The 22005-nt window shown below is 44.5% G+C and overlaps 3 protein-coding genes across 3 annotated transcripts; 2 read left to right on the top strand and 1 right to left on the bottom strand.

Moving 5' to 3' along the window:
* Window positions 1–1207: 1207 nt before the first annotated feature.
* On the top strand, window positions 1208–10932 carry LOC125517246 (phosphatidylinositol-3-phosphatase myotubularin-2-like). Its single transcript, XM_087528965.1, has 17 exons — window positions 1208–1573; window positions 2621–2761; window positions 2988–3035; window positions 3209–3283; window positions 3363–3422; window positions 5668–5698; window positions 5769–5821; window positions 6461–6750; window positions 6829–6902; window positions 7021–7078; window positions 7164–7232; window positions 7488–7578; window positions 7687–7818; window positions 8201–8361; window positions 9256–9340; window positions 9688–10125; window positions 10270–10932. The coding sequence occupies exons 2-15, from the start codon at window positions 2750–2752 to the stop codon at window positions 9320–9322; spliced, it is 1221 nt and encodes a 406-aa protein (XP_087385091.1). The 5' UTR covers window positions 1208–1573; window positions 2621–2749; the 3' UTR covers window positions 9323–9340; window positions 9688–10125; window positions 10270–10932.
* An 8623-nt stretch (window positions 10933–19555) lies between these two features.
* LOC125517494 (uncharacterized) lies at window positions 19556–20353 on the bottom strand. Its single transcript, XM_048682697.2, has one exon. The coding sequence runs from the start codon at window positions 20319–20321 to the stop codon at window positions 19830–19832; it is 492 nt and encodes a 163-aa protein (XP_048538654.2). The 5' UTR covers window positions 20322–20353; the 3' UTR covers window positions 19556–19829.
* Window positions 20354–20639: 286 nt separating this feature from the next.
* On the top strand, window positions 20640–21221 carry LOC147963268 (uncharacterized). Its single transcript, XM_087529527.1, has one exon. The coding sequence runs from the start codon at window positions 20640–20642 to the stop codon at window positions 21219–21221; it is 582 nt and encodes a 193-aa protein (XP_087385653.1).
* Window positions 21222–22005: the final 784 nt, after the last annotated feature.

The following is a 22005-nucleotide window of genomic DNA, read 5'->3' as shown; positions in this document are numbered from 1 at the left end:
CAAGTTGCGCGTCGGTTGGCGGTTGGCGCAGGAGGAGATTTTTTTGTTCGTATATGCGTAACTGAACGGGTACGGGAAGGCATCTCCACGGGATCAGACGGCCCTGGTTCGGCCAATTGGACGGCTGACGTGGGACCGGCGCCTAGTACTGGCCATAAAAAAATGCCAACAAGGGTCAGCCTTTGGGTTGGTCTCATTTTTTTTGTGTTTATTATGCTAAGGACATTTTTTTCTCTCCCTTTATATGGGCATGTTTGCTAGTAGGATATCAAATGGGAGCTGCTACGCGTCCGCCGGTGGATGTCTAGTAAACATCCATCACCTCGACAGTCGTCAGATCTCCGAGCGCGAGCCGTCCGATCTAACTCCTCGCACACACGCGCCGCCTTCCCGACACATTAATTCCCGAAACAACAAACCAGTTACAGAAACAACAGTTGTGTTGCAGAAACAATTCCTAAAACAATGATCGCGTTGCAGAAAACAATTCCTGAAACAATGACTGTGTTGCAGAAACAACTACCATGTTGCAAAAGTTTGGAGATTGCAGGAACAATTCCTGAAACAACAGTCGGGTTGCTGCAGAAACAACTACCATGTTGCAAAAATCTGAAGATTGCAGGAACAATTCCTAAAACAACGGCCGGGTTGCAAAAACAATTTCTGAAACAACGGCTGCGTTGCAGAAATAACTACCATGTTGCTTGCGTCAAAGCACGTCGCCGCCGACCGCAACAGAGCAGCAGCGCCGCCGCTCCTGCTGCTGCAGAAGCACGCCGACGAGTCGTTCGCCTAAAAAGTGAGTTGAGGTGAGCGAGCCTGCGGTTCCGCGTCGGAGCCTCGCCCTGCACCGATTTGGAACCTGGATGCTCCGCCACCTACTTGCTCCCTTACAACGACGACTAGTCCGGCAGCGCATATGATGCTCGGTGATGGGCGTTGATGAGATATGGGAGGAAGGAGAGATGGAGATGGTGCTAGAAAGGAAAGGATAAGACGCGTGGATGTGGCTGTGAGCAATCGAACGCATGGAACGAGATAATAAGGTAGCACGTGAAGCGGTGCGCAGGCACACTGGGACACGCGTCGTCCTGTGCGAGGCGGCGGATGCGGGAGAGAAAATCCACCGGTTGATCCTAAGCTTTTTTCATATCAAATACAGTAATAGTATAATATAAAAATATATTTCGTTAAAGTAATTTTGGTTTTATAGATATATAGATTTGATCAAACACGAAAGATGTTGCAATTCCTGGATTCCACACGAGCCGCCGAACGAGCTCGATAGGGTTCCTTCCCGCGCGCACCCAGCCGCCGCCGCCTGCCATCCAGCCGCATCCACAACTCCGACGCTTCCTCCTCCCTCCGTCGCATCCAAGGTCAGCGCCTCCGGCCACCGCTCGAAGCTCCGCCTCCAAGATCCGACGGAAGCCTCTGCTTCAAGCTCCCCGACGCCGGCCCTTGCTCCAACCCCCACCTTCCCTTTGCTTCTCTGCTCCGTCACCGATCGCTGCTGCTCTGCCGCTTCTCCCCGGACATCCCCGGCCACTATCGACAGTCACACGAGGCTGAGGTAAGCACTGCTTCGTTCTCCCCCCCCCCCCCCCCCCCCCCCCCCGCCCCCCGTTATTCCTCTGCTCCGTACACTAGTGGCTGGATAAGAAATTTTGGTGATATATTTATATATGTGTTGCTGAAACACTTGTATTTTGTTTGGTAAAAAATCTTCAGATTCAAAGTGTATATTGTGTTTACCATGGGAGAGATAATAAAATTGCTCTGGATCGAGCACCTGTTCGGATTGATCAATGATCTTATTCTTATGCGGCGTTACATGATGCTGGAAATAAAAGTCTCTAATCTGTTTGGCGGTTTGTGTGTCCCCCACGAAGCACTAGGAGAAGCGTGACTTGGTTGATCTTATGTGTACGGTAGTTGATCGATCTCTTGTGTCTCCGTACATAGTACTCAATGTATATAAGTTGCAGCACGGATGACGTTGGAGATGTTAAAGGTTTAATTCCTATTTCTCGAAATCATTGTTGTTGGTATATAAGCTTGTGGGAAAAGGGCCCTCTAGCTCTAGATCTTCTGTACTTTTGGCTTGATTTGTTTTTATTGTGACAAATTTTGCTGGGAAGAAAACCTTGTAATATTTTGATGATCTTTTTTTGTTTGATTTGTTCTCAAGTATCAATGATACCATGTTTTCTGTGTGCATGGTGTTGTTGGATTATAAATTATTGCAATGATCGTGCTGTGTAGCAATAGTACATTTTGAGGGACCCTAAAACCTCTCGCATATTTCAATCTTAGTTATTCTGTGGTCTGGTATGTTGTGAGTTTTATAAATTGTGATGTTAACAGACTCCTTTGTCCCAGCCAATCAGTTGTTCGCTTTTTATTGTGCATCTACTATAACATGCTCAACGTAACACTGCCACTTCTTGATTGCTACCTAGTTTGTGTCTGTTTCATGTCAATGACTTTCAGAAACTTGTATGCTCCTTTGTTCCATTGTCTATGTTATATTCTGTATCAATCATTTGTCTATCTGGTTGGCAAGTTTTTTTATGTGCTTATATCACGAATAAGATATTGATTTTCTCTCTCTTAACAGAAAACGGAGACCAAGCAGCTGATTGAGGTAATTGCAACTACGAAGCAGCCATATCACGAGGAGAAAGCAAGTTTTGGTTTATTTCCACCTCTTTAACAAAGTTTTTTGGTTTGTCAAGTCTTGATAGAGATGGATATCGCGGTACGTTATCTCGCCCTCTTAGTCTGTCACTACCTTGTCCTTTGATGCTTGTGCCATTTGCGTGAGAGGCGGTGTTAGGGTCCGGCTTTTGGTAGAATGCTTGGGTGCCACTCCTTACCACTGATAATTGTGCACATGACCATGGCTGCGTAAGGTCTTGGGCGATAGGGTGTGTGGTTGTGGTCATTGTCTCTGATCTTGTTTGTTGTTTTCTTTTGTCTCCAAGGATCGATGGTCGCCTTTTTTGTTAGAGGGCGAGAAGATTATTACCAAGGTTAGCCTCCACCTCGACTTACAAAAAAAGGCTTATGCAAAAGGAGAATTTTTTGGGGGTGTTTCAAGAACAAATTGACTTTGTTATTTGCTTACACAATGATCTACATAATCAATTATATTATAAATTTGAATTCTTTTCTTCTCATATTTAATTTTCCCACCTCTTCGTAGTTTGATGGTATTCGTTTACGAAACACAAATGAGGATGGCATTCTCCTAGTGACGAATTTCCAGTTTCTTTTCATGGTAAGTCTATATTATGTGGGTCTCTTCGCACATCATCCTACTACTATTCATCTAATGAGTATGGTGTTTTCTTTTGCAGAGTAAAGAAACAAAAAGCAAGTTGGGTACCATCCCTCTTACTACAGTTGAGCAAATAAAGGTAAATTGTCTTAGGTTACCTTTATCGCAATTTGATATCTAATTGTTCTGACTTGCGGCCCGCGATTAAGAAATATAATCAATGTGTTGCTGGGGTGGGAGGTGTTGTATGGCTGTGCTTAGTGGCGGCGGCGGGGGGGATTAGGGCAATTTCACATTGGATTTGGCGTGGGGACCACCTGCCATGTAGAAGAGGAGGTAGCGATGGAGGAGCAACAGGAGGAGGCCGGTAGCTCAAGGTGATAGGCCGCGTTGTTTTATCTTGGTACTGATGCGATATAATCCATAGTAGCTAGGCCCCAGCTAGCCCGTTGCTGCACTGCGATGAAGAGCAACCAAACTTACTCACTGACATTGAAGTGAAGCTTGTGGTGATGACCATCGCAGTGCACCTTGGTGTACTCCTGAGCTTGCAGTAGACGGGTCCGCGCATCAGCCAGGAAGAGGTCACAATCTTGAAGCTCAGGATCAATGACTAAAGTTTGTGCTTCACTCGGTCTGTAGTGGCGAACAGCAGTAGGATCCCGACCATACACTACTCGTAACGATGATTTCTTTAGCGTGGAATGGAAGGACGAATCGTAGCAAAATTCACCCCAGGGGACCCAGCGCACCCATTAGCATCGACGATCTGTGGTCATGCAGCAGAGGTGCATGGCAATTCGTCTTGTTGATTGCCTCAGTCTGGGGTGAAAGAAGTGCTCATCCAAAGAGAGCTACTACACATGGCAGATAGATCAATCTAGAAGTTGGAGGTGAAAACGGGATTGCGTTCGAAGACATTAAATTCTGGAATGGTGTGGAGACGCACAATGTCATCAGAGAAGGTGTGTGTGTGCCATGCATGGTGCTATGTATGGTTGCGCTAGTGGAATGAAGTAAGCTTGCCTGCAGAAGCAGTCCACTACCGTCAAGATGGCAGATTTGCTCGAGGTTGACCATGCTTGCACTCTTTGTGGCAATACCATAGGTTAGCCAAGTCTGTGAGGTGCTAGGATGCCAACCACATTTTTTTTATTTGCCAATGTGCACTGACTTGCAAATAAATACTAGCACTGATTAAGCTACAACAGTAGGTCACCCTTGCCATGGTTGGTTGGAACTCCAGCTTGTGAAAATGCGGAGGCCTTCTATCGACGTGGTCATCAGTGGGGTGGGCACCCCACCCCTTGGGCAACGTTGGCCGTAGCGGCATGATCTCTTGTGTGTCCAACCAGGTCATGAGCAGCGTGGTGGATGTCGCGATCGATCCACCTAGTGATCTTGGTGGCGTCAATGGCGACAGTCACGGGTGCGAGCCTGTGTTGAGACCCCCTTGTTCATAGGATTGCAACAAGATAGTCTCTATATTATTTACAGTAAACAAATCCAAAATAGGAAGAGAAAAATCAAGAAGCCTCATATGACCAACATAATGGAAAGGAAGAAAGGCAGATGAGCCAGCTCGAGCAAAAATCCAAATCCTCCCCTGATGTTGTAGTAAAAGTCTGGTCTGCATCAGGATTCAGGAGTAAGAGCTAACTTCCTAGTAACTCCTGAGCTTCTGAATTTACTACATAGGAGTTAACAGGTTCCTGTAACCACACAGGTTGGGGGCACCTCTTGTATAGCAAAAGCATGCCAATTCTTGAAAGTGCATCTGCTACCTTATTGTCTACCCCCTTTTCGAACTGTAACTTGAACTGCAGCCCAATTAACATAATCATGGCTTTTCTCTGCAAGTCTGAAGTAAGAATTTGATCTTCCAAATTGCACAAACTGTCCTCTAGAAACATATGGCCTCCATCCACCCACTGTTTATGAAGTGCGCAATATCTCACTGATCGAGCGCACTTACACTGAAGATGAGGGCTAAGCAATCCAACGAAGCTGGGATGTCACAATGCATTGGTAGGGGAGTGTTTCGCCTTAGAGGGAAGTTAACTGCGGAAGCGAGGGTTCGACTACTGGCGGTAGTGTCAGCACCAAGAGGGGCAATGGCAAGATGTTGCTGCTTCTGTTCGTGAAGATAAACGATGGCCATCGTACTGCCCTGCATGAAGGACAACCCCATATGGTGCAGCTGAATTGGGCACACCTTTCACATTGATATTAGTGATTCCAACTACTTCTGATTATATATATATTAATGTGGTGGATTAAAGAGGAATGTAAATTAGTACATGTAAAAATTGGTTCATGACCATCTTAAATTATTCATTGCACTGATTTTGTCACATGATTTAAAGCCACACTCTTTTCTCCAGGAACAGGATGTACGGTCTTTTGAAATAATCGGTACGCATTTAATGTTTGGAGTTCTCTTTGAATACAAATATATGTCTACTTTAATGGTTTTTCAGTTCAGGTTACGATATGAGAATGCTGGTGTTTGATTTGAAATCTGAACAAAAGCAAGAGGTACTTGTATGCAAGGCAACATTGCATTTTGTTTTCTCATGTGTCCGCACTACCTTATATCATATAGCTAGTTATTTGATCCCAATTCAACTTTTACTTTACTTGCTAGGTCAGCATTGATATATGGCATCTAAAATATGCTAACATTGTATCAAAAATACATTCTAGAGTACATGAGACTTTGGTAGAAATCTTTACATTAACTTTATAATTTGTTTTAAAACCTTTGGTGTGTGATAACTAAAAACATGGCATCAAGGTCCCTGCCACGTAGTCTAAAATCATCTGTGTTCATGATTATCTACACCAGTTTTTCTTCCCATGGTGTCCATCTTCCATTCCCAAAAAAACCGTGTGCTGGGTGCAGCTAGGTCATGAAAACCTTGATTTGCTTTTCAACCTAGTATTTGTTGTGTGAATTCATATCCAAAAGCAAGGTTTATCAGCAGGCATAGTTTATCATTAAAGGTTCTCTAAGAGTTTGGAATAGGTGAAATCATGTGCTGAAACCACAGGATTGGCTTTCTTCTACTATCTGCTTACTCCATTTGCCTAAAATGAATTCTTTCTAGGCATATTGTAATTTTGTACTTGCAATAAAATTTACTCATGAGATAATTATGCTGTTTTGTTTGGCAGCTGAGTAAGATGGTGGAATATTTGACAAGATGCGCCAAACCTTCACGTTTGGTTGATCTTTTTGCATTTGCACTTAATTCCACTCCACCAGCCGTTGCTAATCGAACCAGTCCCAGTATGCGGCTGTTGAAAGAATATCAACGCATTTTTTGTAAATGGTTTCCTCCGGGCACCGGTTTCGAAATTCAAAAGAGTTTAGAGGATAAATGGTGGAGGGTAACTGAAGTCAATTCTGATTATTCCTTATGTTCAACCTATCCATCTCACCTGATAGTCCCACGCACCATAAGGTACTTGCAATATCATGTAATATTTTTATGTTTAGACATATGTTCGACTAATCTTACCATTTTTCTATCACCCATCAGTGATGAAGAGCTACAAGAAATGTCTACCAGCCGAGCTCTTAGTCGCTTCCCTGTTATTTCCTGGTGTGATTTTGGTGCGTGTGCTCTCGTTTTATTTTGTTGTCACCAAATTTTTATGTTGCAATTGCTAGAAATACTATTCAGAGATTCTTTCATTTAGTTATAACCAGCATGAACTTGTTCATATAACAGCATCTGGAGCCGTCCTGGCAAGGTCTTCTCAGCACATGGGAATCAAGAATCTTAAGAAGTGAGCCGTTATCCATCTAAATTGATTTGGTACATACGCTGACTTCGGAATGCGGTTGATCTGATTGTAAGTTTTCTTGCATCAGTAGGTATGAGGATGAAAAACTTGTATCTGCCCTTTGCACTCCAGGAATTCATCGCACAGACCTTATAAGGTATTCTGGATATGCTTTTCATTCTTTTTGGTTGGGCATGATGATTATTGGATTGCTGTGGTATATTTGATGTTTCTATTTTTGTTTTAAAAAATGGGGAATCAACACAGGAAATTGAACAAATGCTAACCTAGTTACCATTACCTTCTATGCCACCCACTTCTTTTTTACATTTTTTTTACTATTCTGATATTTATATCATAAACAGTTCCAGTAATATTCAGGTCACAGTTATTTTGATTACATTGTAAACAGGAAACTATACATAGTTGATGCCCGGCCAGGGGTCAGCGATGTAGGAAATGGTAGGGGATCAGAGTCAGTTTGTTCCTATCCGAAATCTGAGGTAAATAGTATATGTATGAATTGGCTAGTGCTTGTTGTCTAGTGCATATGTTCCATATTATTTCTTCGTCCTTTATTTCATCTTGTTATTTTATTGGCGCCTGACCAGGTTGTCTATCTTGGAATTGAAGATATATATGAAATGAGAGCTAGTTTTTCATCTCTCCGGAAGTATGTTGATACTTATGGATCAATTTCATCAAATAGACCCCCTTCAGCTGGATCTGTCATTGGAGACCTGGTAAGTCTATGGTTTCCTTAAAAGTTGAGAGCTACATCTCTTTTTAGGTCTGTTAGATAGATACCTCATTACCCAGCATGCACTATTTTCATGTGTAAATTTTGTAATGATATGTGGTTCCACACAGAACAAGACTGTAACTTCCCATATTTGCATGTATTTTCTATAATGCAGCCAATGAAAAGCTTCTGCTGTGAAAATTATTTACAGATTTTAGTTATAGGGCCATGTGGTCGTTTGAAGAAACTCCTAGTGATTCAGGATTCTAGTTTAAGCTTAGTGGCTAGTAGAAGTATTTGACTTCATCATATTGAAATGTATACAAATGGTCAAGAATCATTGTATAGAAAAGGAGATTGACAATTTATTGTTATTTTGATAGGTAAATCATGGCTTAGCCTGGGGCGGCGGAATTATAAATAGCATGACAATTTTTTCTATTCGGGAGGAATGGCTAAATCATATTCATATTATCCTCATTGGTGGTTCATGGATTGCTGAAAAAATTGCCCATGAATCAGCTTCAGTTCTAGTGCATTGCAGGTCTTTTTTGACAATTTACATATCTCATTATCTGCAATATTTGTTAACTGAATCAATTCATGTAATGTGGTAAATGGTGAACATGAGTGATGATGTTTTCTGTATTTGCATGTATCAACATTGAATTTGTTGCTGGTTCAGATTGATTTATGTCATGAAAACAAGGGTGTATGTTGCACACAAAAACATGAAATTTGTACGGACATGAATGTCGTTGTTTTCTTACATTTGGGGTTATTTGTCATCAGTATTACTCTTATTAGGTAGTGGTGCCAACTTATTTGGTAGTCTTGTATAGCATGTATTTTAGGTACTTTATATGCACCAAATAAAATGCGTTGACACGAATTCCTTATCTTTTTGCAACTTGTTTCGATGTTCGATGCATTGGTGGTGTCTTGTATTCAATTTAACAAAGCCACATAGGTTGTCACTTGCACTTGTTGTTATTGCCCTATTGCAACTGTGCTGGCTACTACTCAACTAATTCACATCTACATTTCTGAGAAACTGGTTATGGAAAAATAAGTCTAACCTAGGCTGCTATAGTTCCAGCCAGAAACTGTGCAAACCATGGTGGTCTACTTAAGTGTAAAAACAAATTTGATCTGAGAAGCAGATTATGTCCGGTCACGTTTTGGAGGCTGCTATAGAATTTGAACTTAAAATTTTAAAATAGGAATCAATGCCATCATATTTTCCAAATTCTGGTCTCTACTAGCAACCAGTAGGACTTTAAATGTTAGTTGCCTCGTTCAGATATCATGCAATAATCTTGCAATCCTTTTGATGCCATCTTAGGTTGCATGATCTCAATAACTTTGTCGCTTCGTGTCTTTAATGAGCTGCAGAAAGGATATTGTTTATTTGATCTGTTTTTTTAATCTTCTGCAGTGATGGCTGGGACAGAACAACACAGTTAGTTGGACTTGCTGCGCTCCTGCTTGATCCGTATTATTGAACGTTCACTGGATTTCAGGTAGAAACGGCAGATACTAGAAACGGCAGATTAGTTTTGATTATTGAAAATCTTTTAGTTTGAGTTCAACATTATATTTTGTGTTTATTTATCTTTTTGCTTGAAATAGAAGAGCATTTTGGTGATGTTTCAGATTAGAACTATAATTTGTTTTGACACCATGCAGCTCCGTGTCAAAAATAATTGCATGCGTCGAAATTAATTGTAACATTCATGCTGTCTAGTACTTTCTATTTTCTATTTTATTTTAATTGTGCTTGCAATAGTGCCAATGTCATTTCTAACATTATAATATAATGAATGACTCACTTTTTGATATATGACACTCTTTCACCACATTATTATAGGCGCTTGTGGAAAAAGATTGGCTAGCTTTTGGCCATCAATTTGCAGATAGGATGGGTCTTCCAACAATAGCTATAGGAGGCCGGCCTGCAAATCCTTCGGTTAAATCTCAGCCATCAGATAATAAAACTTCACCAGTACTGTTGCAGGTAGTCTACTCGCTATTTTTGTATTAATATAAGAATTTCGCTTGCATTGAGTTGCACATATTGAGCCATGGTTAAAGGCTGAAATTTAGGATTAGGTTGCAACATGCCCCTCACAAATTATGCATGCCAAGAGGTATTTATTTTTATAACAAAATAATGCTCATTGACGGTTTGATATGCTGTTTTTTTACCAATGGGGTTGAGCATTTCAAAACAACAATGCGGTGATGGGCTTGTCCACTTGAATCGGAAGTTGGTGTTCGAGAAAGCAAATATATTGAAGTGGTGAAGGTATTTATTTGTCTAATAATTATTTCTATTTTATCTTTCCACAGTTTTCTTTTTGAAATACAGAATCATGACCAAATAGAGTGTGGCTAATTCTAATGTTCCCTTACCTGTATTGTTTTCTCATGTGACAAATTGGCAAAGAAGGATGCTGAATCGTTGAGCTCCAAATAATGTTAGCAGAAGAGAACATGACGTGGTCAAGCCAAGTGGAAGAAGAAAATAGTACAGACCATGGGCTCTGGTATTATGACTAGGTGTAGTACACAGCTGCACGAAATGGGAAAGCCGACTGTTTCGATTGACCGACGTCAGTTGTGTAGTCTTGGTTAGCTGATGTCGGCATTAGAAGGATATCCCAACATGACAGATGTTTCGTGGCCTGTAGGGACTAGGGAGACTATTGTCATTACTTTCCTCTTTGGATGCCCACTTACTTGCACTGTCTTGGCTACATTGCTTGGAGCTGGTGCTAAGTGAGCTGTTATAGCACGGAGTCGTGTGTTATGCCTTCCTTATGTTTCAGAATTCAGGTAGACGCGGATGTCCCATCTTGTTCGCGCTGCTAAAATCAGGTAAACGGAGTTGACAACGAGACGCAAAATCGAAGCGGGCTTCAGGGGCAGGCTTATAGTATGCTGATACGAGTTGTAGTACCAAATCCAAGCTTGGCAGACTGATACGAGGAGGTCAGCCATTCATCACACTCCTTGGCTCCTTGCCGACTTGCGCCACTTGGCTCTCCTCGCTTGTCGCTCTTTGGAAAAGGTCTGGTCTGGTCCTTTGCCTCCTCAATCCTTCTACTGCTCTGCTCTATCTTCTCTGCCCCTCAACCTAAATGGTTGTTCAGCATGTGTGACGACACATGATTGTTTCATAAGACCCAATTCTAAATTTTTATATATGGCCATGACTGTGCTTACTATTGCTTGTCAAATAAATTCCTCTACAAACAACAAACCATGTGAGTGGACACAACCCTTGCCAAAGGCTATCTTGGGTTTTCCTCTGCCGTCACCCCCTCCTCCTCCCGGAGACCCGAACAACAAACCACTCAGATGTTTGCAGGGCTGTTCCATCTGGCACATTCAATGTCAGAGGATATGCCTGGAGAATCGTCTACTACATCAATGGCGTCAACATAGAATTTGTTGATTGCACACCCTTTTCTCTACTTGTTCATCACATCGATGGTGGTGGTGGTCATGATGCTGCTGCTACGAATATGCTAGCTGTCAAGATAAGCTGTAGGTTTAGCCTGTTGGACCAGGTGGACGAACCGGTGCCAAATCAGGGAATTACGTCATATAGATTCATCGAAAGGGGCGAACTAGAGGGCTCGGCATGTCTGAAAGACTATTATTTCAGAATCAGAGCTTAAGAAGCTTGTTTCCTTTGATAAGTTCAAAGATTGAGACTGACGGAAGGCGGTCTGGTCTGCAATCTACACAAATCAATCTGAAAGCAGCTTCAAGGATTGAGCCAACGCACATATGCACAAAATAATTTATTAATCGTAGTGATCTAAATGGTATTATATTTCTTTATAGCAGGTGGACAATAAGGTCGAGATTACAGACATGAGTAAGCAAATGATTTGTTTGGAATTTTTCAGATATGTAGGAGTAATATGCACGTAGAGTTGAAAAATGCTGGTTTGGTCTCCTTATGTAATCCTCTTTTTTGAAAAAAAAATCATTGTAGCCGTAACTCAAATATTATTGCGCATTAGCATCCATCATGACTACATCGTATGTTTGCTATCCACCTTACTAAATAAACAGAAAAGAAATATACTCCATCTCAGAGACATGTTGCCATACAATTTCCACATTAGTTTTCATACATCCTAATTGTGTTGCTGTTAAAGAAAAGTATGTGAAGCAGTACTCCAACAGACCTATTGGGAGAACCTCTTATCTCAACAACAGCTGTGTAACATGACTTCCTTCCAAGTGCTAGACTAGCCACAGTGGGGAGTAACTCAGACTAATAACATGCATATGTTACTAGTCTATGTTACTACCTTTATCATAGGGAGTAACATATATGTGGTGCCATGCAACACTTTATTTATTAGGTTGTAGACTCATCTTGCCTTGATATGTGTGATGTTACTCATACTATTAGACTACCCACAGTGGGAGTAACAGGCTAGTCATAGTGGGGAGTAACTTAGAGTAGTAACAGGCACACGTTATTAGTCTATGTTACTATCTTCATAGTGGGTAGTAACATGAGTGTGATAACATATATATATATATATATATATCTTCATTTATTATTTTGTAGATTCATTATGCATTGGGAAGCGCTATGCGATGGTAACATAATTATGTTACTCTATTTGCCTCTCTCGTTGATTACTTGACACATCATCTTATTTGCTTATGTGGCGTATATGTTACTACATATGTTACTCCTACTATGACCAGCCACATAGGTGGTAACATCACAATATCTAGATAAAATAGATGATGCGACAAATAATTAATGAAGAAAGAGAAGCATGTGGTAACATAGCTAGTTACTAGTGATATGATTAACATCACACATACCAAGGCAAGATGAGTCTATAACCTAATAAATGAAGTGTTGCATGACACCACACATATGTTACTCCACACTATAGAGGTAGTAACAGACTAATAACATAGTAACATATGCATGTTACTAGTCTAAGTTACTCCCCACTGTGGCTAGTCTTAGTAACTAGCTATGTTACCACATGACTCTCTTTCTTCATTAATTATTTGCCATATCATTTTTGCCTAGATATGTGTGATGTTATCATCTATACTAGTAGAGTGCTCGTGCGTTGCTACAGGCAATAATGTAATTGAATGGATAAAACAAATAATTAAATATGATAGATAATGTTAATGGAACATTTTAGAATGGCAACATTGATCTCAGCACACCGCAAGCTTAGTTCAAAACTTAATGGGGTTCCATAACCAAACTTATCCAAAGAGGACGACAACATGGCCTGCATTCTCCATTTTAGTGTTGCCAACATAAGGAGACCTATCTGCCTAATAGTATCTAACTCAAACACAAACTGCATATCATAGAATCTCCTTTAAGACCGCTCCGTATATTCCTCGTCTCCATGTTCAAACATAGCCACGAGGGCCTCAGCGACTTGATCTGTTTTAATGCACCCGCCCTCCAAGTGTTCCACCTCTCAGGAGCAACTGTCCTGCTGTAAACAACTGTTAGGTGTTTCATCTTCTTAGGTAGTCCCACGAATCCACTTGTCAGACAGTCCAATCAATCCAAAAGAAATAAAAATCATTTATAATTAGTAAACAATTACAGTGGAAAAGGACAAACAACAATAGGATCTTGAATAAAAAACTCCACATACACAAGTGAATTTTTATAACAGCAAATCCTCTCCCATTCTCCACATTCGTTTACGAAAGTAATTCAAAATATATAGTACCAATCCAAAAAAATGGAGTCTAAAAGAACCGGATCGTCCTACATCTATGGCAAAACTGCCTGCTTGCAGTTGAGATAATGACTTTCTCAAAATGACAGATCCTCCCAAAGTGATAAAAAAGTAGGCTAATTAATGTTTTCAACTGAAGACGGCCAGGGCTTAAACCAACATTTTTTGGCATGCTGACTTTTAGTTCTAATAAAAAAGAAAAGAACAAAGAACGCAATAAAAGCGGCAAAAGGAAGTATGGTGCGAAAAAACTCCATGGCAAAATTTTTTATACTGATATCCAAAGTTGCGTCTCAGATTATGTATTCTTTGTGTTGTTCTTTTTAAAACTACACGCTCGCAAGGAAGTATAAAAACAAAAATATATCAGTAAGTACATACCTTGCAACATAAGGGTCAATTCATTACATTTTTTTTAATCGAAAAAGGCTTTCGCCTCACTTTATATATAAAGCAACCACCAAGTAACAAGAAAGGAAAAGAAAAGAAAAATAAAATTGACAAGATACAAACACTATAGAACAGCAAACACTGGCCTCAGATCATGCCAACAACGCGACCGTGATAAGGGGGCAATTCGTCACAGGAGGAAAGCTACGCTCCATCAACTCCCTGTTGTCCCACCTTCCGTAGTTGCCTCCGAAGAGGGCACCCCTGCCCTCTTGTCTTGAATCGGAGGACGCCGTTCCACTCACAGGAAAACATACGCCGCCACCGTCTCCAGCCAAGACCAAGAAGCCCGCACCACTGCCGAGCAGGAACACTACCGAAGAATTGACAGAGCACCACCGCGTCGAGCCCCTGAGCCCCCTGGACTCCCAAGGTGGTACTTTCACGAAGTAACCGATGCCGATGCACCGTCACCACCCAATCAAGAGATTTTAGGTTTTGTCGCCCGGGACCAGGGGCGGAGGGCGGGGAGACGTTCTCGATGTCGCCCACCAGAGGGAGAAACGGCGCCGAGAGCCGAGAGCGTCGCCGACATCGTGACTGCCGACTGGCACCGCCAGTCAAGGGTTTCCCTTGACCCCGAGCCCGCACCTCCATTGCAGCGCCAACCATCCAAGCAAGATGCCCGGGGGGCACACAACCTGCTGGCAGAGAAAAATAGGCGCCGGAGCAGCCACTATCTTCAGATCGGGACCACGCTCGCGGCCTCGCCGCCCAGCAGGGCCAAGACGGCGCACCACAGCACCGACCCCCACCCCCCACCCTCATAGAGGAAGGAGAGGTGCCTTCTCCATCAGTGGCCGCCGCCGCCATCGCAAGCCCTAGGGGTCCAGACGAGACGCTCTTGGCCAGACCCGTACCGCATCGCTGCGGAGCTGCACCGCCACCGGATCCATGCATCGCCACCGCTGGACCCAATTCCCCCACGAGCGGCGGCCCGCACCGCCGAGATCCTGACCGAGGGAGGAAGGAGAGAAGCCCCGCCGCTGCTAGCGCCGCATGGGCTTTGCCCGGCAAACGCCCTCCGGCAGCAGCGAGGAGGAGGGAAGGACGATGGGGAAAGCTAGCGCCGGCGGCAGATCTGCCCCCCCCCCCCCCCCCCCCCCCAATGATGCGCTCGCGGGCGCGTCATGGGAGGGGGGTTCAGTTCACAAGCAATGACTAATAGCAGTAACATAACACCCCAAGTACCAAGCAATTTACCTCTAGTCCTTTTGATAACCATGCAAGTGCTTCAGGTTCACGGACACACTGGATAGGTTTAGCTCCCTCTAGTTCTTTTGACAACCATGCAAGTGGCTTCAGGTTCACGAAACACTGGATAGGTTTAGCTCCGGTACAAAAAGGTTCAAACCTGAGAAGTCAAAATTTTAAAATAGTTCAACTAACAAGAGCTTGTGTACCGTCTTGGATAAGTTTACCTCCATCAAAATCTTAATTCTCTCATATTACTCAAGGATGTAACTTATTAGCTTCTATAAATATCTAGAATCAGCAACTGTCCATGATTTATTAGGATTAACACATTTACCGGAAGATGTATTGTTGATCTGCATAATTACTAAAAGAGCAAAAACAAACATTCTGCATATATATCACTGAATCTGCATATTATTATCTCTACGTACTGGCAAAACCCGTACGAGTTCAACACAGAGACACATAAAAAATAGAGAATTATGTTATTGATTGGCCAAAGAACAAGCAACAGTACAATGCATCTCATGTCAATTTCCACACTGCCAATGCCGAAATAAACCTAATCCATATTTTGCAAACAATGAAGTCTCATCCATGGTTTACAAACAATTTTAAATAGTATATAAAGAGTCATCCGAGTTGGCAAGTAACATCCATTAAAATAATTATGCTTTTCAATGACAATCACCTCCACAAGCAAAACTACAAAATGAAATTTGTTGCATCTTCATTAAACCGTCAGATGTATACGAACGGAATCAATCGCGTGCTTGGAGAGGAGTTTGCTAGGGTTTTGATCCATAGAAGCAACACGGAGGAAAAAAGGGACACATGTGGGAGTAAGGGTTTCTTCTATACTGCAACCATGACGGGCTACGGAGACGAGCCTGGCGGCGTCCTTAGGAGGCCAGGAGCTCCACAGCTTCCTCGATGCCGCTGGCATAGGTTTGAGTCTGTGGTGTCAAATCGCCAGGTCACCCGCGTCAGTGCTTGAATCGCCGTCGTTGAACTGCATGTTCATCCACCTGTCGTTGTTGCATGGCGTACAAGCAAGTGTGCTGACAATAACTGTGTATTATGGAGCAGCGCGTACCTTTTTATTCCCTATAATCATTTTCCTTGCTTGTAGACAATCTGAATCATTTATACAGAAGCTACAAATGTTGGTGCAAGCTAGCCATCATCTTCATGAGTCGACCCCAAAATGCATTCCAAAGCTAACAGTTGGGTCGATCGTATCATCCCTGAAATGTCATTACAAGAAATTCAGTGAACTTCAAATAAAAGCACAATGGTAGGACGATTGGCTAAAGCGAGTAATGCACATGCAACATCGAAGGTAAATCTCTGGCCTCAAAACTTGGGTTTCCTGTGTCATAACAAAATATGGTATTAGCACTTAAATATCTATATAAAAGTTCAGAAGTTGCTTTAAACGCTTATCATAAGAATCCTTTTTACAAGATAACTTGGGGCTTCGTACACCATACCAAACATAGTTCAACAGCAAAAAAAAATTAAGTGTCTAATCATAGCGAGCTAGTAGCCCTCTAAATCCCACGAATGAAATAGGTACGACCATGAAAGATTTCTTTCTTGACTTGATCGTTTTTAAAAAGCTTGTTCACATAACTGGAAACCATTGCGAGGATTGTCCCTCACCTAGAGCATCGACTCTACAAATATTACACATTTTGTCACTGGGCACTCCTGAATCATACGGTACAGGCATGGAGCACACGACGCAATAGAGCCGAAGAGAATGATGCACCTGAAACTTCCGCACCACATTAAGGTTCGTGGGATTCTTGTCCGGTGAAACAACTTGGCATATAGGAACCCAGATATACCAGCACAACTAAATTAGAAGCAATGAGGCAATGCACATATAGCCAGAATTTTATAGAAGGATCACGCGCCTTGTGAGCATACACCATTCCTCCAGCCACTTGTAATGGCACCATGGAGCGCACAAGCTAGGCAGTTGAGATGTATCCTCCGTTGCCCCGGTCAAATGCGCGGAAGGCCTCGGCGACCTGCAAGTGGTCGACTGAGATAGAGGAGCGACAAGGTCAGAGGAGAAGCTGCGAAGGAGAGGGTGACCTCGTCGGCGCTGTTACCATCACTGTGCCGATCTCGTCCCGTGCGGGGTAGGAGGCCGAGCGAGTGGGAGCGTGATTATCTCAAGCTTGCTGGTCTTGCCGCCGTCGTCTACGTTAAGCAGGATGTCCAGGGCAAACGTTTGATCAACGCAAGCAACACTAATCTGCTGATGGTTCAAGGCAGCACCCATTCATCATTTATATACATAGTTCATGCCTGCAGCCTGCACTGTAGGACATCTGATAGGTGTGCTCCTGTAGTTCATTCAGTGAAAATGAAAAGTTGAGTCGTGAAAAACCTCGGAAATACAATCTTGGCTGAACGATTTCCAACGGAGAAGAAATCAATGAAAAACTTACAAGCCAGAACAGCAGCAGCCCACGCGTCCGTGCCAGGGGCCCAAGGCTCGCCATCGTCCATTGACTATACGAGACCATGGAGGGAGGGGAGGACTGCGGAGCACGCGTCCAGCACGGCACCATGGGGTCGAATAGCACGAGTCCATATCGATGAAGGGCGGGATGCGGGTTGCGGGGTACCAAGCATTGGCGAGGCGCGGTCGTGGAGGTCGAGCGGCGGTTGAGGAGTGGTGGATCCCGATATCCCGTTGCACCCATGCACAGTGGTGAAGGCCGGATCCCGTCGTGTGGGAGGATATGGGGTCAACGGCGGATGGATCTGAGTGGAGGCCGCGGCCATCGCGGCACCAGTGGAGAGCGTGGTTAGGCGGTGTCGCAGGAGGCGATGCGTTCATAGGAGGATCGGAAGGCTGCGGCCGCCATGGCGTCCATGGGGAGCGGGGGCGGCGTCGTAGGCGAGAGGGTAAGGGCATGTCCAATGCGGACGCTTAGCATGGGCGCCGTGGTATTATTCCCGGCCAATTAGCGGTTAATTGACAGAATCCCAGCGTCTGATGAGGCGTCGACGCAAAACTCTGCATCGAGCGCTAGAGCCTTTTCCTTCCCGCAGCAAGCGCCCAAGCCCTTTAAATTAGCCAGTGTATTAGCATCGGCCGTTGTAAGGCTGGGCGCTTAGTCACCCATTTAATTATTTGATATTTATTTTGTTCTCTGCTAGCGCCCATACAAGCGTCGACCATTGTTGATGCCCTAATAGGGTAGGGTGTGAGCGTGGGAAGGATTATGTTTCATCACACGATTTTTTCTGGGTTTTCTTCACCTGCTACACGGGAATAAAAATCGGTGGGGGTGAGGGGAGGGAGTTGCGATCGATGGGAAGGGGAGGAGGGACGAACGAAAGAACGATGTAGGAACTGTGCCATTAGAAAAGTTTTTTTTTTGATGTGCCATTAGGAAAGTTTGTTGTTAGAAAAGGCGAGGATCAATAAATTAGGAAAGTTAAGATTTGGAATTGATTGCTAATGAAGCTGGATTTTATTGTTGGGTAAGTGCTATCGGATCCTGCCTATTTGTAACATATTTGGTTAGGAAAGTTTGAAAAGGTTAGGAAAGTTTTATTGCGATGGTAAAAAAAATCAACATGAGGACATGACGGTGGGAGATGGGACGAAAATAAACCAGACGAAAAAAACCAACGAAATAAAACGGTTGAAAATGGTGGGACGAAAATTAACCTTACTATTCAACCAACTCAGACATTAGGAGTAGAGATTACTCCTACTGTCTACAGTCTTAGACCAGTCCAGCTGCAGGTTCCGAACCAAAGTATCAGTAGCATGACCACCAAAGTGAAACTGCAGCAACGAAGCCACTAGGATGCACCTGGCGCTTGGCTTGGATCCATCACAACTAGATCAATATCCTATAAAGAAAATATAAAAGGAATACCTAAAGTACAATTACTTCAATATCGTCCCAGCTTATAGCTTACAAAAGGCACCATATGTTGCATGTTTTCCTAGAATCCCACGGAGGGTTTTGCCATATCTCGATCATCGGAAAACAACAAAAGAACTTTTCTCTCAAACTTTAGCAGTCACTCATCTATTTTAAGATAAGAAAGTGATTTGTGAAAAAACACCCTGTAGGCACATCACATGAATAGTTCCATCAAGTATCTTCCGTTGGTTGTTGCTGCAGTTCACTGGCATATAAGCGCAAACAAAGCAAAGCTGCTGCTGAGAGGCTACTGCGCAACCAATATTTGCGACACCGATCGATGAAGGAATCTCACCCACATGTCTAGACTCGCCATTACATATACTTTGATTTTCTTTATGAAAAAGAGAGGTTTTCCCTCCGATTAATTATTTAATATACTGTAGTACCACAAAATACAGTAGTAGTTAAATTGCAAATCAGATATATGGTACACGACTGATGACGGTACAACCCAAGAATGTTGTATGGGACCATGGTCCATAGGTTCGGTTGAACCATGGTCCTAAAAGTCACCTCTCCGGTACAACCTCGTACACACAATAGATATTTGCTTACGATCGAGCTTAGCTGCAACATTAAAGAGTAGCTATAGTAAGTGCAGCAAGCAGCTAGGTAGGCGGTCGATCGACATGGACCTATGGGTTGTAGTAGACGATCTTGATCTCGGTGACGCCGTGGCAGTTGCCGCCGGGAACGGAGTGCTCAAAGCAGTGGTTGCCGGTGTCGCACCCAGCGGTGGGGCAGTGCCCCTGCAGCGGGCTGCCGTGCGGGGTGACCGAAACGCGGACGGACATGCTCGCCTGGTTGGTGCTCACCTCGTAGTACGCCCCGCCCTCATGGTCCATGTGGAACTCGGCCACGGCGGCGCCCTGCGCGGACACGCTCCCTGTCCACGCGCAGACGTCGAACGACTCGTGCTTCCCGCTGGGGAGCAGATACCCGTTGGGGAAGAGCGGCTTGCTGTTGGAGCGCGCCTCGATGCCCAGGGTCAGGTCGTGGCCGCACAGGTTTTGCACCGTCACCTTGTGGCCGTTGCAGGAGCCTTCTCCGGCGGCGGGCATGGCCATCGTCGTGGACAGAGCCACGAGCAGCAGGAGGGCCAGGGGCTCGGTCGACGCCATTGCCATGGCTTTGAGGATTAGGGACTGGCACGCACTGGTTTGGGCTGAGGTTTCTGCCTCAGGTTGGGGAGGGGGGGTATTTTAGCACGCGCCGGCTGGTTCCGCGCGTTTTAGCGGTGGCGGGAACTTACCGCCCGCGGGAAGCGTTTGCACGCGTGGGAGAAAGCGGCACGCGGCGCGGTAGATTTAGCGCGCCGCTTCGCGCGCGCCTATAAAATGCCGTACTCGTCACGCGCACACACACAGCCACGCGCCCTCTCCTCGCAACCTCGTCGCTTCGCTACCTTGCCGCTTCGCCGCTTTCTGCGCCACCACCGCGCCACCATGCCGTTGCGCCGACCGGGTTCTTCGGGCTACCGCGGCGTCCGCGAGCGCCCCAACGGCTGGTACTCCACCGAGATCCGGTCCGACGATGTCCGGCTCGGCCTCGGGTCGTTCCGGAGCGCGTACGAGGCGGCCCGCGCGTACGGCGCGGCGGCGTGGCGCTTGGATAGGTCCTGGTCGCAGATGAACTTCCGGAACGTCTTCACGCGCGAGCAGGCACAGCGCGTCGTCCCTCCGCCGCGTCTCATCACCGACATGGACCGTGCCGACCATGCTCGGCGCTGCCGCCGCCTCCTCATCGCCGAGGAGGACGAGCGAGCCATAGCGGAGTGGCGCCGTCGTCACCCGGAGGACGTCGCCGACGAGCGTGCCTACTGGGCGGAGAGGACGGCAAGGCGCCGCGCGGAGCTGGCGGACCGGCGTCGGCGGAAGGCATTGGCGAATGCGCAGTGCGATATCGTTGAAGCAGGTGGGAGGTCGATCTTCACGTCAGACGATGAACATTGGGACGACATATGGCTCGATACCTCGGACAACACCGACGAGGATGATGATGGTGATGATGGTAGCGACTTGGAGTAGTTTCTATCTATGTATGCCGTAGTAGTTTCTATCTAGTTGCACCGTAGTTCTATCTATCTATGCTTTCGAACTATCTATCTAGTTGCACCGATGTAAAATACCTTCATATCGTTTTTTATCTATGCAATTTATCTTATCTTATTATCTATGCTTTCAAAAATATTGTAAAATGAGCGCGCGTGCTGTATTTTTTGCGCACTGATGGAGCGGCGCGTGCGCTGCATCTTAGCGCGGCTGCTGGAGCCAGCGGTGCGCGCCGCGCCAAACCAGGCGATGGACACACGGCAAAGCTGTTTTTTGTACGCGGTGCGTTCGACGTTTGTTGAAGATGCTCTAATAGGTTCGAGAGTGTAAGGCGTCGCTAATTCATCTTGGACGGCACTGCATGCACGCCAAAAGTTTGGCGCCGATCGATTTTTGTTCGCGGCGTGTCGTGTTCTGGTATTCGGCCAAACACGCCTAATTTTACGCTGTGTAGAAAAGAAGACTGCTCATCGTCTGTTATTTCTCCGTAAAGCCGACCAGCACGGCACGAACTTTGCCTCCCGCAAAAAAGGACGCATAGGACACGGCCTAGTGCAGGGCAGATTTGCAACCCCATGGTAGCTTTTGTTTAGCGATCGATCCTTTGCCTGAACACATGAGCCTCTTAAGGGCATGTACAATGATTAATAAGACAGTCTTATCTTATATTTTGCATGCAATTTAGAAATGACAAAAAAAGTATGTTTACAATGGGTTATATCTTAGCCTTATCTTCAATAAATAGTAATTTCTTAAAATA

This window comes from Triticum urartu, chromosome 6A (genome assembly GCF_056163025.1).
Source record: "Triticum urartu cultivar PI428250 chromosome 6A, HENAU_Tu73, whole genome shotgun sequence".
NCBI lineage: Eukaryota > Viridiplantae > Streptophyta > Magnoliopsida > Poales > Poaceae > Triticum > Triticum urartu.
The sequence above is the reverse complement of the archived record's forward strand: the minus strand, read 5'-3'. Positions and strand labels throughout refer to the sequence as shown.

Bases quoted from the DNA above. Each gene is read 5' to 3' on its own strand.
- LOC125517246 (XM_087528965.1), top strand. The intron at 7,079-7,163 runs GTGAGCCGTTAT...TTCTTGCATCAG, and splicing joins GGAATCAAGAATCTTAAGAA to TAGGTATGAGGATGAAAAAC. The intron at 7,579-7,686 runs GTAAATAGTATA...GCGCCTGACCAG, and splicing joins GTTCCTATCCGAAATCTGAG to GTTGTCTATCTTGGAATTGA.
- LOC125517494 (XM_048682697.2), bottom strand. From the start codon at position 20,321: ATGGCAATGGCGTCGACCGAGCCCCTGGCCCTCCTGCTGCTCGTGGCT.
- LOC147963268 (XM_087529527.1), top strand. From the start codon at position 20,640: ATGCCGTTGCGCCGACCGGGTTCTTCGGGCTACCGCGGCGTCCGCGAG.